This window comes from Aulonocara sp. 'chitande type north' Nkhata Bay, linkage group LG12 (genome assembly GCF_057382095.1).
Source record: "Aulonocara sp. 'chitande type north' Nkhata Bay isolate Kocher_YH1m ecotype deep benthic linkage group LG12, A_spYH_male_GT1.1, whole genome shotgun sequence".
Lineage (NCBI taxonomy): Eukaryota > Metazoa > Chordata > Actinopteri > Cichliformes > Cichlidae > Aulonocara > Aulonocara sp. 'chitande type north' Nkhata Bay.
Genome location: NC_141355.1, coordinates 28,296,594 through 28,309,943, shown reverse-complemented (window position 1 = coordinate 28,309,943; position 13,350 = coordinate 28,296,594). Strand labels below are relative to the sequence as shown.

The window sequence follows — 13,350 nt, the reverse complement described above, 5'->3', positions numbered from 1 at the left end:
GTATTTCAGTGTTTTCGACTCACTTTTCTGGCAATCAGATATCTAAAACGAAAGTTAGATCACAGCACTGAAGAGCACTGAACTACTCTGATCTTTGCCTAATGGTGGTGTATGTGAGGACAAAAATGTCAGACACTGACGGCTCAGGGAGATGAAACAATCTTTAACCTTGTCGCCCTTTTTGCAAGTAATAGCAAAACAAAAAAGCAGGTAATTGTCTTGTGGTTTTGCAGAGATAGGATGTCATACTTTATTGAAGTTCTATGTAGGTAGCACTTTTGTTAACGCAAAAATAGTGCAAATGTTGGATGCTAGGATAGGATAATTCTATAATCTGTAACCTGTGGGCAGTTTTCAGTTCACTGGGTGGAGTTCTTGAGTAGAAACATCTTTGTATTAATTACGTCTTGTAATCAGTAGTGACAATTTACTTGCAAATCATGCTTTACCCCATAAAACCTTCTGAATACTAATACCATGTATTGTGCCTGTCCACTAACTGGCTGAGGGAATACCCAGCAACATGCCTTAATTTGAGAAATGCTGGCTCTAATAGATCATGACATTTTGGAAGTTTTAAGGGTCAGTAGTCACCATTTTGTAATTGTCTTATTATGGCACCCTGTGCTTGTTCCGAAAATGTAGTTACAGCACATGTTAGATTTATGATACATTACATTTTGTTTGATTGGTGTGCCATAATGAGTTTAAAGCTCCCCAGCACAGTATAATGCTTAAACAAATTAGTTTTTCTCCTCAGCTGCAACTTTGACCTGTCTCTGATTTTCCCACCTGAGTTCTTCATCCAACAAGGTGAATCAGGTGGCTGCAATCTAGGCAAATTTCAGAAGTGTTGATGAGATAGACACATTGACAGAAGCACTCGTGGCATGAAACAGGATGTAGCACACCTGTGGCTGTGCTGCAAACAACAAAAATGTTTGAGAGGTTTAAAGACTGTTTTGTCAGCACACCTGCCAGTATTTGAGTTGTTAGTGACAGACAGCTTTGCGCCTTTACAACCATTTACATGGAAACACATGCGCCACCAAACAAACCAAAAGCACTCTTATATATAAATAAACTAGGCTCACACTTGATTTTGACTTTGTTTTTTTGCTGTGATGCAACAGATGTGTTTTGATTGTTAATTTGGATATTAAAGGAAGTTTTAGTATGCAACTTTATTAAGTACATCAACAATGATGAGATTCCAGCGTATTTGATGTAATTGCTGTTTTCTCCTAAACGCCACTCAGTCTTTATGCCACAGTTTTATCACCTGTCTGCATGCACAGTGAAAGACGAGCGTATCCTCTTTCAGTAACTCCTGCTGATCACCCTTCAGCAAGATGACAGAAAGAAACAGAGACACCAGGTAGAGCTTGTGAAATTTGGCTTGCACGAACACAGAGAAGCAGACAGGTTTGCAGTGATGCGTGCACTTTAGGCTAACTGACAAACAGGGGTGTACAGAGGACTTACTGTAAACTGGCTACAGAGAGTTGTCAAGCATAAAGACAACTTGGAGCCACAAGAATAAGATAAACCAACGCTCATTCCATTGTTGCTCCTTTTTGTTTTTTTTGTTAATGCTCTGTATGTTCAGTGAAGCCAAGCTGAAACAAAGAACATATGTGTATTTTAAAATACCGTATAGCAACCAGGAAAGGGAAGGGTGTATTTGTAACCACCCGCCAAAGCACAGCTTGTATTGTTTTCACCTTGTGTGTCTGTGTGTCATCTCGACAAAGTCTGGCCCTGGAGGGGCAAAGAAGGACAAAGAGGGTTTTGAGCACTTTGGCAGATGTTTTTATGTCGGTCTGTCCAGATAGTTTGTCAACACAATAACAGCGCTAGTTATGCAAAGCCCAAATTTTACAGCTGTGGTTTCAAATGAAGTTAAAGTCTGAAGATGGATCTGGTCTGAGATATGAGTACTGAGTAAAGCCCCGAGCACTCAGGCCTAGTGACGGGTTGGCAACCAATGGTCGCTAGGGAAAAATGTGTATTCCAACACACCAACCGCAAATGGAAAATAAGCTAGCAAATGAAAATTTTTATTTTGGTCATTTAGCAATTACCGGACATCGCAAGGATTTCGGGTTGCTACTAGGTCACTATCTAAACCTGGGTGACTGGGGCTTAACTTGGTATGAACTACTTCCACTGCGAGTGCCTGCCAGTCTGCAAACATGCTGGTTATAAGTCGTTTAACTGGAGGAGGTGAAGACGGGACTATTGCTGTTACCAATGCATACCTAATCCAATAGTAATTTTTAATATCAATTCGTTTTATTGAGTACCTACATTTTTTTTCACAGCCTTGTGGGACAGGCAACGATCCCATGGTCATCTTACCTTAGGTCAAACACACTGAAACTGAAGAAAAGACCAGCAAATTAACAGAAAAAAAGAAGTGATTTAGAGGAGTCAACACTGAGCTGGAGCAGCTGCCTGTAACTACAGTATTATCTGAATAAAGCAATAAGAACACACATTAACGTGCATATTTTCCCCCTCACAGTACCGATGAATCCTCCACTTCTTTTAAGTGTGTCTCAGTGTAATCTTTCACATATTTCAGTTTCTGCCATTTACAGAGTGTCTGTAGCATCATTACCTTCCCTAATTTCCGCTGTGTATTGCAAGGTTTTTCCAACATTGTTCTATTTGCGGGTGTTTTCTTACGCTGCAATGTGTTTGACCTCTCAAGGCCGCTGTAGTTTTTTTAAAATTTTTTAAAATCATTTTATGTATATTAAAATATAATATTTTCCACAGCAGTTGAGGTCCAAGAGCTGGTGTCACAGCTGGTGTATTCCCATCAAAAGATGGTCACTAATTACAAGTGTGTGTGTGTGTGTGTGTGTGTGTGTGTGTGTGTGTGTGTGTGTGTGTGTGTGTGTGTGTGTGTGTGTGTGTGGTGAGAATAGGGCCTGGAAAATCCAACAGCTTAACCTCCTGCATAATCCATCTCCCTTTCTATCTATCTATTTGTCTTTCAGAATAGAGATTTCTTTGTCTGGAAAAGTCAACAGAGTCTGCCGATTGAACAAACTTTGAAAGAGCTCATAGTCACAGAAAACTTGTAATGCAGCAAAGTCATAGAGATTGTACCGTATCCTCTTACTGCAGAGCTCTTCAGCTGGTGAAATTAGAGCAACTCTTTCTTTCTTGTGTCGTATTAAAGGAACCAGAAAGGCAGGTTAATAACACTTTTATTCAAAGTTTTTCATTAAAACTTTTGCATCACATTTGTTTTGGTTGAGATGAACTGCAAAACATTTTTTCGTGCTAAATATTTCAACTTTAATGCTCTCAAAATCTGTCAGAATCAGTGGCTTCAAAACTTCTTAAATCATTTATGTCAGTTGCCATAAACATGTGGGACATATCAAGGCCTAAAAATATTTTATTACTCTTTACAGTTTGTGTAAATACCAAGAGGATGAGTCTTTTCTTTTTAACTTTTCACAACCTTCATGTTTTTCTTTCTGCTAATTAAGACCTCTCATGAATGTGACATCATTTCTGGAAGATATGCCAAGTTTCATGTTAAAAACCTTCCACATGGGTATCTGGGTGCCCCAGAGGGAAAACGCTTATCTGGGGAAATGCTTTTTCCCAGATAGTGTCATGTCTATGGCACAGCTGGTTGCTTCTACACACACAGAGACAGAGGCAGGCTGAGAAGTTACAGAAAGTAATCACGTGATGATCGCTGCACCAGAATTAAAAAAATAACTCGTGAATTCATCTTGCAGAAAAATTTAAGGGTCTGTGTTCACAGGCACTGGATCAAAATAATTAGGTTAGTCACAGTTAGGATTAGTTTCACCTCAGACATGACAGGACAGTGTTTGTATTGTAAATGCCGCCACTTCTTGAGAAGTGATACAGACGAGCGCAGTCGTATTTCACAACTATTTTCAGCTGAAACTGTCGTGAGCGCAGCAGCAAAACAAAGCTGTACAGTGAGCATGTTTTTGCACAGAGGACTGTGAGTGCTGTCAACCCTGAACTTCACAGAATGTGCCTTGAAAATAGACACACAAACACAAAAAAACTGCTGTTCTGAGAACCTAACTTTAAATTTGCAAACAATCTTCCAAAAATGCGAGAGTACAAACCCTTCTCACTCACACTCGAGGTTATGGTCAATTAACCTGTACGGGCACAGGGATGGCACGCAGACTCCACGCAGAAAGGCTCTCAATCAAACACGAAAATTGTTTTGCTGTGAGGTGACAGTGTTCACCGCGGCACCACTGTGATGCCCCTTCACACGGCCACACATATCATTTAACTATTCTGCAGAAGATTGATTGTCACTTGTATTCAACACTTGAGTCTGATTTGCTTCACATTGTGTCTGTCTGGTATCGACCCTGCCATGCATATTTTAAGATTGCTTCACCCAGCAGACAGCTGACAAAGTGCCCGCTTTGAGTCTCTATCGCTCTCCGTGAAATTATCCACAGCTGTGTTTTTATATCTGGTTTGCAAATTTCTGTATTTAAGTAATAGAAGAGGTTTTTTTTGTTTGTCACAAAGAACCTTCTCTTAGATAATCACAATTCTTTTACCCTTTAAGATACTATTCTGTCTTTGAGACTCTTCACTTTGTCCTCTACTCTTTCAGTATGCTGCTCATTTCTCCCATCCTCTCTTTTTTTGTCATTCTATTTTTCTTTTCATGTTGTACTCACTCTCCCATTCCTTATTCCCATCATGCCCTTCTTTGTTTTATATTTGTCAGAAGTAAGAAATCCAGTTTTTGTGTAGCACTCAGGAAAGAAAAAAATCACTCCTTTGACAAGTGTTTCAAATCCAAGCTTTACTTTATTGTACTGGAGCAAATAATTTATGAAGAGTGCGTTTTTGCGTCCTCCTAGCCCCATTCCAATGAACTCGTGTGAATTAAAAGCCGCTACTGCTCCATGTTGTCCACCACAGTCTCTTTAAAATTGTTAGAACTGGCCACAGTAACAACTTGATGAGATAAAAGCACCATTTGTTGAAAGTGTCGTTTTCTTTATCAATTGGAACACACTCAAGAATACAACAAACCTCTTTAAGCTGAATAACACGAAATTGCTCTGTTCTCAACGTCAGTGCTGCAGTTACCCGTTGTTCGTCTAGATGACAGTAGATGATTGCCCCTCTGAGCTTCAGGAGGAGTAGTGTTTTTCCATTTCATATTTATTTAAAGGGGAAATTCTTGTTTAAAATGCTTCAGTTTGGGTTTAGGTTTTAGGTCATGGTCAAATTTTGTTGTGTTCCTCGGAGTAATGTCTCAGATCAGAAATACTAAGATCTGTAAAATAAAATATGACAAGCCAAAAAAAAACCCAAAAAACTCAGAAGGCCAAGAGTAAACAGGTTGTACGAAAGAAAACACACCTGTCATACAAATATGCCGATATTTATTTGACCTGATTGTGACACTCGATGGAAAGTCAATGGACCAGTAAAGTCGGGTCACCCTAAGAAGTTTATCTAAGGTTCATCCAGACCTGCACTATGAATCACAAATGTCATGCTGGTGGAAAAAGAGATGAATTCCAACATCTAATTTTGAAATATTTCAGTGTATTTGTGAAAGATTTAAAGATTTGGTGTTTGCAGCTCTGGATACAAAGTCAGGGGATGACTGGAGCTACTAGGTTTCCTCACCTGGGTGCAACAAATGTATGTGGCAAGTTCATAGAAATCCATCTCTGAAAACTATATACACTCACCAGCCACTTCATTGGGTACACTTGTGCAACTGGTTCTTATATATTTCTACTCGAGGACTCAAAGCTCTTTATACAACATACCCCATTCATGCATTCATATAAGCCCTTTTTGTGCTTAAGTGCTTTCTGTCTAACATTTGCACACATTCACAGTATCATGCCCAAGGATATTTAGCATGCAGACTGGAGCAGCCAGGGAACGAAACACCGACCTTCCGATTAGTAGATGACCTGCTCTGCCTCCTGAGCAACAGCCACAGTTTATCCTTAATACAAATAGCTTATATCTAATCCAGCATCAGAAGGGGAAAACGGTAAAAGAAAAATTTTCAGTGAGTGGCAGATCTCTCAGAGAAAGGGTTGTATTGCCGAAGAGGAACAGAGAAAAATGGCTATACTTCTTCGAGCTGATATAACTCAGATAACCACTTGTTGCAAAACAAAGTAGGGGAAAGAGCATCTCTGAATACAACAGTTGAACCTTGAAGCAAATGGGCTATAGCAGCAACTAGAGCTCGTTTGCTTCAAGGGTGCCATTGTTGTCAGCTAAGAAATGGAAATTGTTATACAGTTCACCTAGGCTTGCCAAAACTGACCAGTAGAAGGTTGGAAAAACAGTGTGTGGTCTTATGAGCCTTTATTTCTGCTGGGGTAGGGTCAGAATCTGCCAAAAACAGCAACAACCAAAGCATGCATCCATCCTGCTCTGTACCTGCAGTTTGGCCAGGTGTTAGTGTAATGATGTAGGGGATATTTCCTCGGCACACTTTGGGCCCTTTAGTACCAACCGAGCATCGTTTAAACACCACAGCCTACCTGACTGCTGTTTCTGATCATGTCCCTTCATGACCACAGTGTACCCATTTTCTGATGGCTGCTGCCAGCAGGATAACGTGTCATGTCACAAAGCTTCAAAATCATTTTAAACTGGTTTCGTGTACATGACAGTGAGTTTGCTGTATTCAAATAGCCCCCATAGTCATCAGATGTCAGAAGAGCGCCTGTGAGATGTGATGGAATGAGAGATTTGCATCATAGATGTGAAGCTGACAAATCTGCAGCAACTGTGTGATGCTATCATGTCCATATGGACTAAAATCTCTGAGGAATGTTTCCAGTACCTGTAAGAATTAAGGCAGTCCTGGGGATGAAAGGCATATATAAAAAATGGAATAACGAAAATAATAATAATCACAACAGAATTTTAACCCAATTTTTGTGCAATAAAAAATTTGGTGAATCTGGTGGATGTTTGGGGTCCAGTTTTTAAAGCTGCCAATTAGACAGGTTGTCTACCACGATTTAAAAGTAAAAGTTCAAGTGAACACAGCCAGAATATCAGTAACCATTTATTACATAATGATGTTACATTGACATTACAGCCAGTTTCCTCGTTAATGGTACCTTTTTTTCCCTTCTAAATAACATTTCCTATAATGTGCATCCATTTAATATCTCACTGTCTTTGTTTCTCTGCTATCGAACAACACATCCAGATTGGAGAAACTGACATAACATTGTTATTACTGATAGCACTGAAGGCCAGAGCTGTGGAAATCATGTGCATGTTGTAATTTTGCTTCAAGTGTCCAGAGACTAAAGAATTAACAGGGTGTCCTCATGGTGAGTTATGCTGTAATCCCCAAAGAGTCTTTATCCTCTGTGACTTTGTTGACTCATCTTGAGAATTGTACAAGTGACATTGTTGAGAGCTTTTAGCACTGAGAGAAGAAAAGTTTGTCCTACATTTCAAGGATATATTTCAAGGAGTTTTGTTGATTTATTTTATGACTTTATAGGTCATTTATTTGCTAATTTACGCCTTTGCTTGTTCATTCTCCCTCGTGCTTTGGGTTTCCCTCAGTGTCTAGCCTATATACGGTTTAACATGTAGTGCATATGGAACACCAGATGCAAGTGATTCTGTGATTATGTTAATGGGTTTATCCTGTTTTCTGTTTTTTAGCACTACGACAGATGAAACGTTTATGTATATCTGTGTGCGTGCGTGCGCCTACTTTAGGGCTGTACAGGGCTGTGATGACAAGGATGATGCATCCTATCCCCATTAGTGTTAGCCCAGATCTGTCAGAGCCTTGTTGGGTTACTGCCTGGCAAAATCTCAACCCTGAGGAACAATTTGATGGGCCAAACACACACTCACATACACATACACATTTAGGAATGCGTTTTCCAAGATAAAACACACACACACACACACACACACACACACACACACACACACACACACACACACACACACACACACACACACAGCAGTCTTTTGAAAATCTTATCAGAACACAGTGTCAGTCTCACATGAAGACACCGAGCGTTACTGCGGTTTGTTGTACGCTTTTTCTTCTCATAGGTTAGTTTTGATCACAGTCACACACATACAACCGTCATTTTGGCTGTCCCTTGTCTTACCTCTGTCAGAAAACAATAGGCAGCTCAGCCAGCTGACAAGTGTTTATTTCTGCTTTTCCACCAAGTCTCCTGGTGCTGCTGTGACCCGAGCACACTTAAAGACTGTTAACCGAGATAAGTTATTATGCAGCACAGGAGTCTGCTCATTATAATAGTGTTTGCCACAGTGGAGATCAATGGGAGGGAGTTGCGTGAATTGAGGCTGATTAATGCTACTGGAAGCAAAACGTGTTCATCATTCAACTAATTTCACTGCATGCACAATTTTTTCCTTCAAATCAAATCATTTCCTAACGGCAACTGTCTTTCCTCTGAGAAATGATTTATCACCTCGTAGATCTTCTTTGATGTGCATCTTCTTTTCATTTTATCTCGCTCAGTAACAACACTTTATTTAGTTGTTTCAGTACCTGCTGGGCTGTCCTTGCAGCGCTCCCTCAGCTGTAGCTAAATTCAAGGCTGTCCTACATTTTCCTTGTGTTGTGAAGCTGCTGTCGAGTGGGAGCTTTGACAAGAGATAACAGCCCTCTGTTCTCTCTTTTATGGACTTTTAATGTAGCTTCTAATTAATATCTCTGTCATTAATTTACCATGACACATGGCCTCCCTCCACCCACCCAACCAGCCAGCCAGTTAGCTTCAAGCCCCCAAGCTCCGTTTAGTCTCCAAGCACCGAACTGCTGGGAGTGGAGCTTTAGATGGGAGTGTACAATCAGAAAACCCACATTTAGTTTTACTGCCTTTCAGCATGAACTTATTTAATTCCTTTTTTTCCCCTTCATGTCTATCTCATTCATTCTGTCTTTTCCCTCCTGTCTGCTATCCTTCTTGGATCAGAGTTTGGTACATTTAGGGTAACATCAATAAATGCACTTTAGTTGGCTACAAAACTGCTGTTCTCATTTTCTCTGTGATGGGTGTTGATAAAGTGTCTCCCCATTACGCCCGCTCACATAGGTGGATTATCGTTGAGTCTGAGTTTCTGATGGGATAATGATGACGATGATGATGATGGTAGTTCAGTGATGGTTGCCCTTGGTTCTGTAGTTTTCTACAGAGTCTGCAGAGAAAAAAGGCTCCAGTGTTAACCTAAGAATTAGCACATAAAGTAGTAAACTTTATGAAACTAAAGGCAAACTTGGACTGTTCATGTATCTTAGTTTCATATTCCAGCTTCACAGATGAAAAATGCATCATTTAATGTATAAAAAAACAAAAGCTCCTCTAACTTTCGTGATCCATCATTAACATGACTTCACTCCTGAGTCTATAACAGGAGCCAGAGGCATTGTTAGACATAAAGATCTACTGTGGCACAGGCTCCCCATTACTCAAATCACACATTTCTTTCTTGAATGTCTGCAGTGTGCTAACCTCACGTCAGTGTGCTGTATGAGCTTCCCCTGGGTGACCCGCTGTTTGTGACATTACACTACACCTGTCTGCTGGTAAAAGCAAAAATGTAGACAAATGAATCGAAATGTTTTTAGCTCTAAAAGTCACACCATGCATATGCAAATGTTTCTTGAACAGGACTAATTTCATTAAACTATCACATGATTGCATTCATGGTGTTTCAAATCTATATTACTTGATATTTTTTGTTTTATGAAATGGGAAAAAAAAACATTGTTAAAGAATAAACTGAAAAAAGAGTATTTGATTTATTTAATTCTAATATAGAAAGCGGATGATGGTTTATATGCTTGACAGTGTAGAAGAAGCAGTGTCCTGTATTATTGAGTCGTGTGTAGTTTTGTACTACGGTTGGTGACACGGTTTTAAAGTAAGCCAACAGAATGGAGACAGTGATGGGTTTTCCCTGTGCAAGATGGTGGACAGCTTTTTTTCTTCTGTGTATTTTTAAACAACTGATGGATAAGACTTAAAAGATGGTGCATACTGGTCAGAGACCAGTAATAATTGATGAAGGCTTTTATAGAAAGCGCAAGAAGCCAGCTCGAGAAATCTGCGTCATGCCTCTTACCTATGTGCTTTCATCGCCGCTGCTTCTCCTCATCGCTGCTGCTTTTGTATATTTCTGAAGTTTTCTTACTTTTTCGATTGTTTCCTCCCATAAATGTCATGCCTCTCTGCTTGTCTCTAACCTCGTTTCTCTCTCTGTCTCTCCAGGTTCAGGAAAATGTCTTCGTGGAGTTTAACCACCAGCAACTGCTTGATTTGTACAACAAGGTTTGTTTCATTATGTTTCGTGTGTGTGTCCGTGCCACTTTCATGCCACATCATCTTCGTGTTTTTGTGCCAAGTATCCATGTTGCATTTTGCACTCCTTCATACTTCGATCTTTTTAAATATCTCTTTCAGACTTCCTCTCCTTCTTTGTGTCATTCTTTTGTGCACACATTCGCTCCAAAAACTCATCATTTCCCCTCTTTCTTTCAGCTCGAAATCGTCCAAGGACAGCTGGATTCCCTGACATGATGCCTTTTGGACTTTGTACAGCCACACACACACAGACACACTCAAGCACACGAACTATATGTTAATGGTGTTTTTGCTGACAGCCATGCAGCTGTTAGAGGCCTAGCAATTAAATTTTGTGCTCTGATTTATTTGAGAAATATGTCAAGTTTGAAGAAATGAGTTCCCTTTTGAACTCCTTTTTGCACTCATTACTCAGAGCCTGGATTTTATAGCGGGAAATTACCCCAAATTCATCAGTATGAGTTGTACTTGAACAAGTTTGTTTAATAATGTTTTCTCCACCCTCTAGTAAATTAATGCTTGCTTTCCTTATACATTCCTTATAACAAGATGTAGATGATGAAAATGTGCCAACAGTCATTTAGCTTCAAGTTTCCTTTGTACTCTCAGAAAGAAAAAAAAAAAAGGAAATTAAATGTCAAAATGTCTTTTGAACTACAACAAATACATTGTGTAGCTTGAAGAATGAACTACTCTCCATGGCATTCTAATAAAATCTGAAGTGGAGGTGAAATCCATCCAAGCTGTTGTTATTTAGTGAAGGCTCATTATTTCTCATTAAGACCAACCTGGACTGCTGGTTCAACAGATGGGAGTTCTGGGAGGCACAGCAGACCTCCAGCGTGATTGTGTGTATGAGACTGTGTGCACAATTGTGTGTCTGTGAGAACATGGGTGTATGACTGTGTCCTTGTTTGTGCGTCTGCCCTTTTGTGTATGCTTGTATGTGCATAATTTCCTCGCGTCCACACTGAACTAAAGCTTGAGAAGTTCCCTAATTCCCAGGTGTTGTTTTCCCCTGGAGCTTTAGTGAACCCATTTACTTTATTAGATCTATCCAATAGCTCTTCTCTGCATTCTCTGGTGATTCGATCTGTTAGACTGGGGGGGGTTTTTTGTCTGGCAAAATGAAGAATTTCATTTGTAAAGTGTAGAGTCAGTGGCGTGTATATGGTGTTAGTTCCTATTTGTGTATATGTTCAAACTTGTTTACCTATGGTAGTGTTTGTCACATGGCTTTTGAAATTTTAAGTCCGTTAGGCACCAGAGAGGGAACAGTAGGTCAACATCTAGCAACCACCGGTAGGGAAAAATGTGTACTCCCTGACAGACTGGCAAGTGGTTGCTAGAGATTGAAGTTAGGGTGAGATTGATTGTAAAAGCCCCAGTGATGCAGGCCTGGAGACTATTCAGAGACCCCAATCACTGGCTGGGAGGGTGGCCTGTATATTCTTCAAATAATTGGAAAATGATTCCGGGCAGTCACAAGGTGGATTTGGTGGCAAAGGAGACCTCCTTGTAATAACTTTAATCACCAGCAGATTGCCATAGTCGCCCAAACTTCCATGGAAGGCACCAACTCGCCCACAAACACTTACTACTAACCGAGCAGTCACAAAACTGTGAAAACTGCAACACACTGTTTAGCATTGCCTTCTGCCCAGCTAGTAGTTGGCAAGTATTTGCAAACATCGTGACATCTTCTATACAAGCTATGGGCAGCTGCACCAGTCTGTTAATGACCAAAGCCATGACAAGGAAGCTTTGGGTGCTGTGGCCTCTTTGTGACCAATTTAATTCGGGGGCTGACAGCGACCACTCACCAACCAGTTGGGGAATATACATTTTTCCCTAGCAACCAGAGGTTGCCAGGACAACCAGCCCCTTGCCTTGTGTGACTGAGGCCTTAATTACAAGTTCAATTTATGAGCATACAAGAAACAGATTGTACCTTGTCATGATTCTTCTTTTGTTTACTAAGAGATGGCGTTTTAACTTCAAGAAAGCATTCATGCTTCTTGCTGGTGATATTGATGTGTTGCCCTCAGACATTGATCTCCAACATTTATTTAGTAAGGCTGCTTTCCAGCCATCTGTGACTTAGTTTCTCTGTCTGTGGCTCTCTGAAGACAAATTATTTGGGATTGTTTTTGGATCAGGTTGTTATTGCAAATACATCAGAAGTCTTGTTAATGAGTCAGGATAACATCAGCCGGCGATTCGTGGTGTATTGCTGTGTTGGTGTTAGTAAGCTGTGGCTTTAGATCAGTAGAAACACTCAAAAATGAAAAACATCAGCTTTCTTTGCTGGATGCCTGGAATTTTCCTTTGCCAGAGGGTGAGGAGCTCAAAGGATCCAGTTAAGATGGCTTGGGGTTCGGATCAGGATGCTTCTTGGATATGTCATTTGAGACATCTCATGAGTCGTGTGCAAAACACACTAGAGTGATAATAAATGCCACCTGGCTGAGGAACCCCTCTGGTTCCTCCTGGCAGAAAGATGTTGGGGAGAAAGCTGCTTTTCTTAACCCCAAGCTGCTGCTCTAAAGCCAGATTAGTGGTGGAGAAATTGAGTCGTAAATATGACGTTAGGAGAAACTTCTCATGCCTGTCTTTGCTTTGGAAATGTTTAAAAAAAAAAATCTCAAACTATATTTGCATTTCAAAAAGTTCTCCTTCAGTCAGAAGGCAACTTTTCATGTGGTTCTACTGCTGATTATGTCCAACTTTAGCAGGTGGCAAGCTCTGTTAATAGGATAATCAGCAGGTAGACAGATGATAAAAACAAAAATACGCACTCAACCAAACAAAATTACTGCCACTTCCAGCTTTTAAAATGGAAAAACTTTACTATGGGAACCCTGCTTGCAGTAGGTCCAGTAATTGCCAATTAGTGTAGCAACTGTTAAACTATTTAAATATAGTGCAAAAAAAAGGAAAGATAAAACTG

General features: G+C 40.1%; 1 protein-coding gene across 1 annotated transcript in view; it reads left to right on the top strand.

Annotated features, from left to right (window-relative positions):
- The window catches only part of commd10 (COMM domain containing 10), a 66,530-nt gene extending 55,381 nt beyond the window's left edge, over positions 1-11,149 (top strand). Inside the window, exons 6-7 of the mRNA XM_086312940.1 lie at positions 10,308-10,367; positions 10,578-11,149. Coding sequence (XP_086169066.1) covers positions 10,308-10,367; positions 10,578-10,616 — 99 coding nt within the window. The 3' untranslated portion in view covers positions 10,617-11,149. The remainder of the gene's footprint in view (positions 1-10,307; positions 10,368-10,577) is intronic.
- Positions 11,150-13,350: the final 2,201 nt, after the last annotated feature.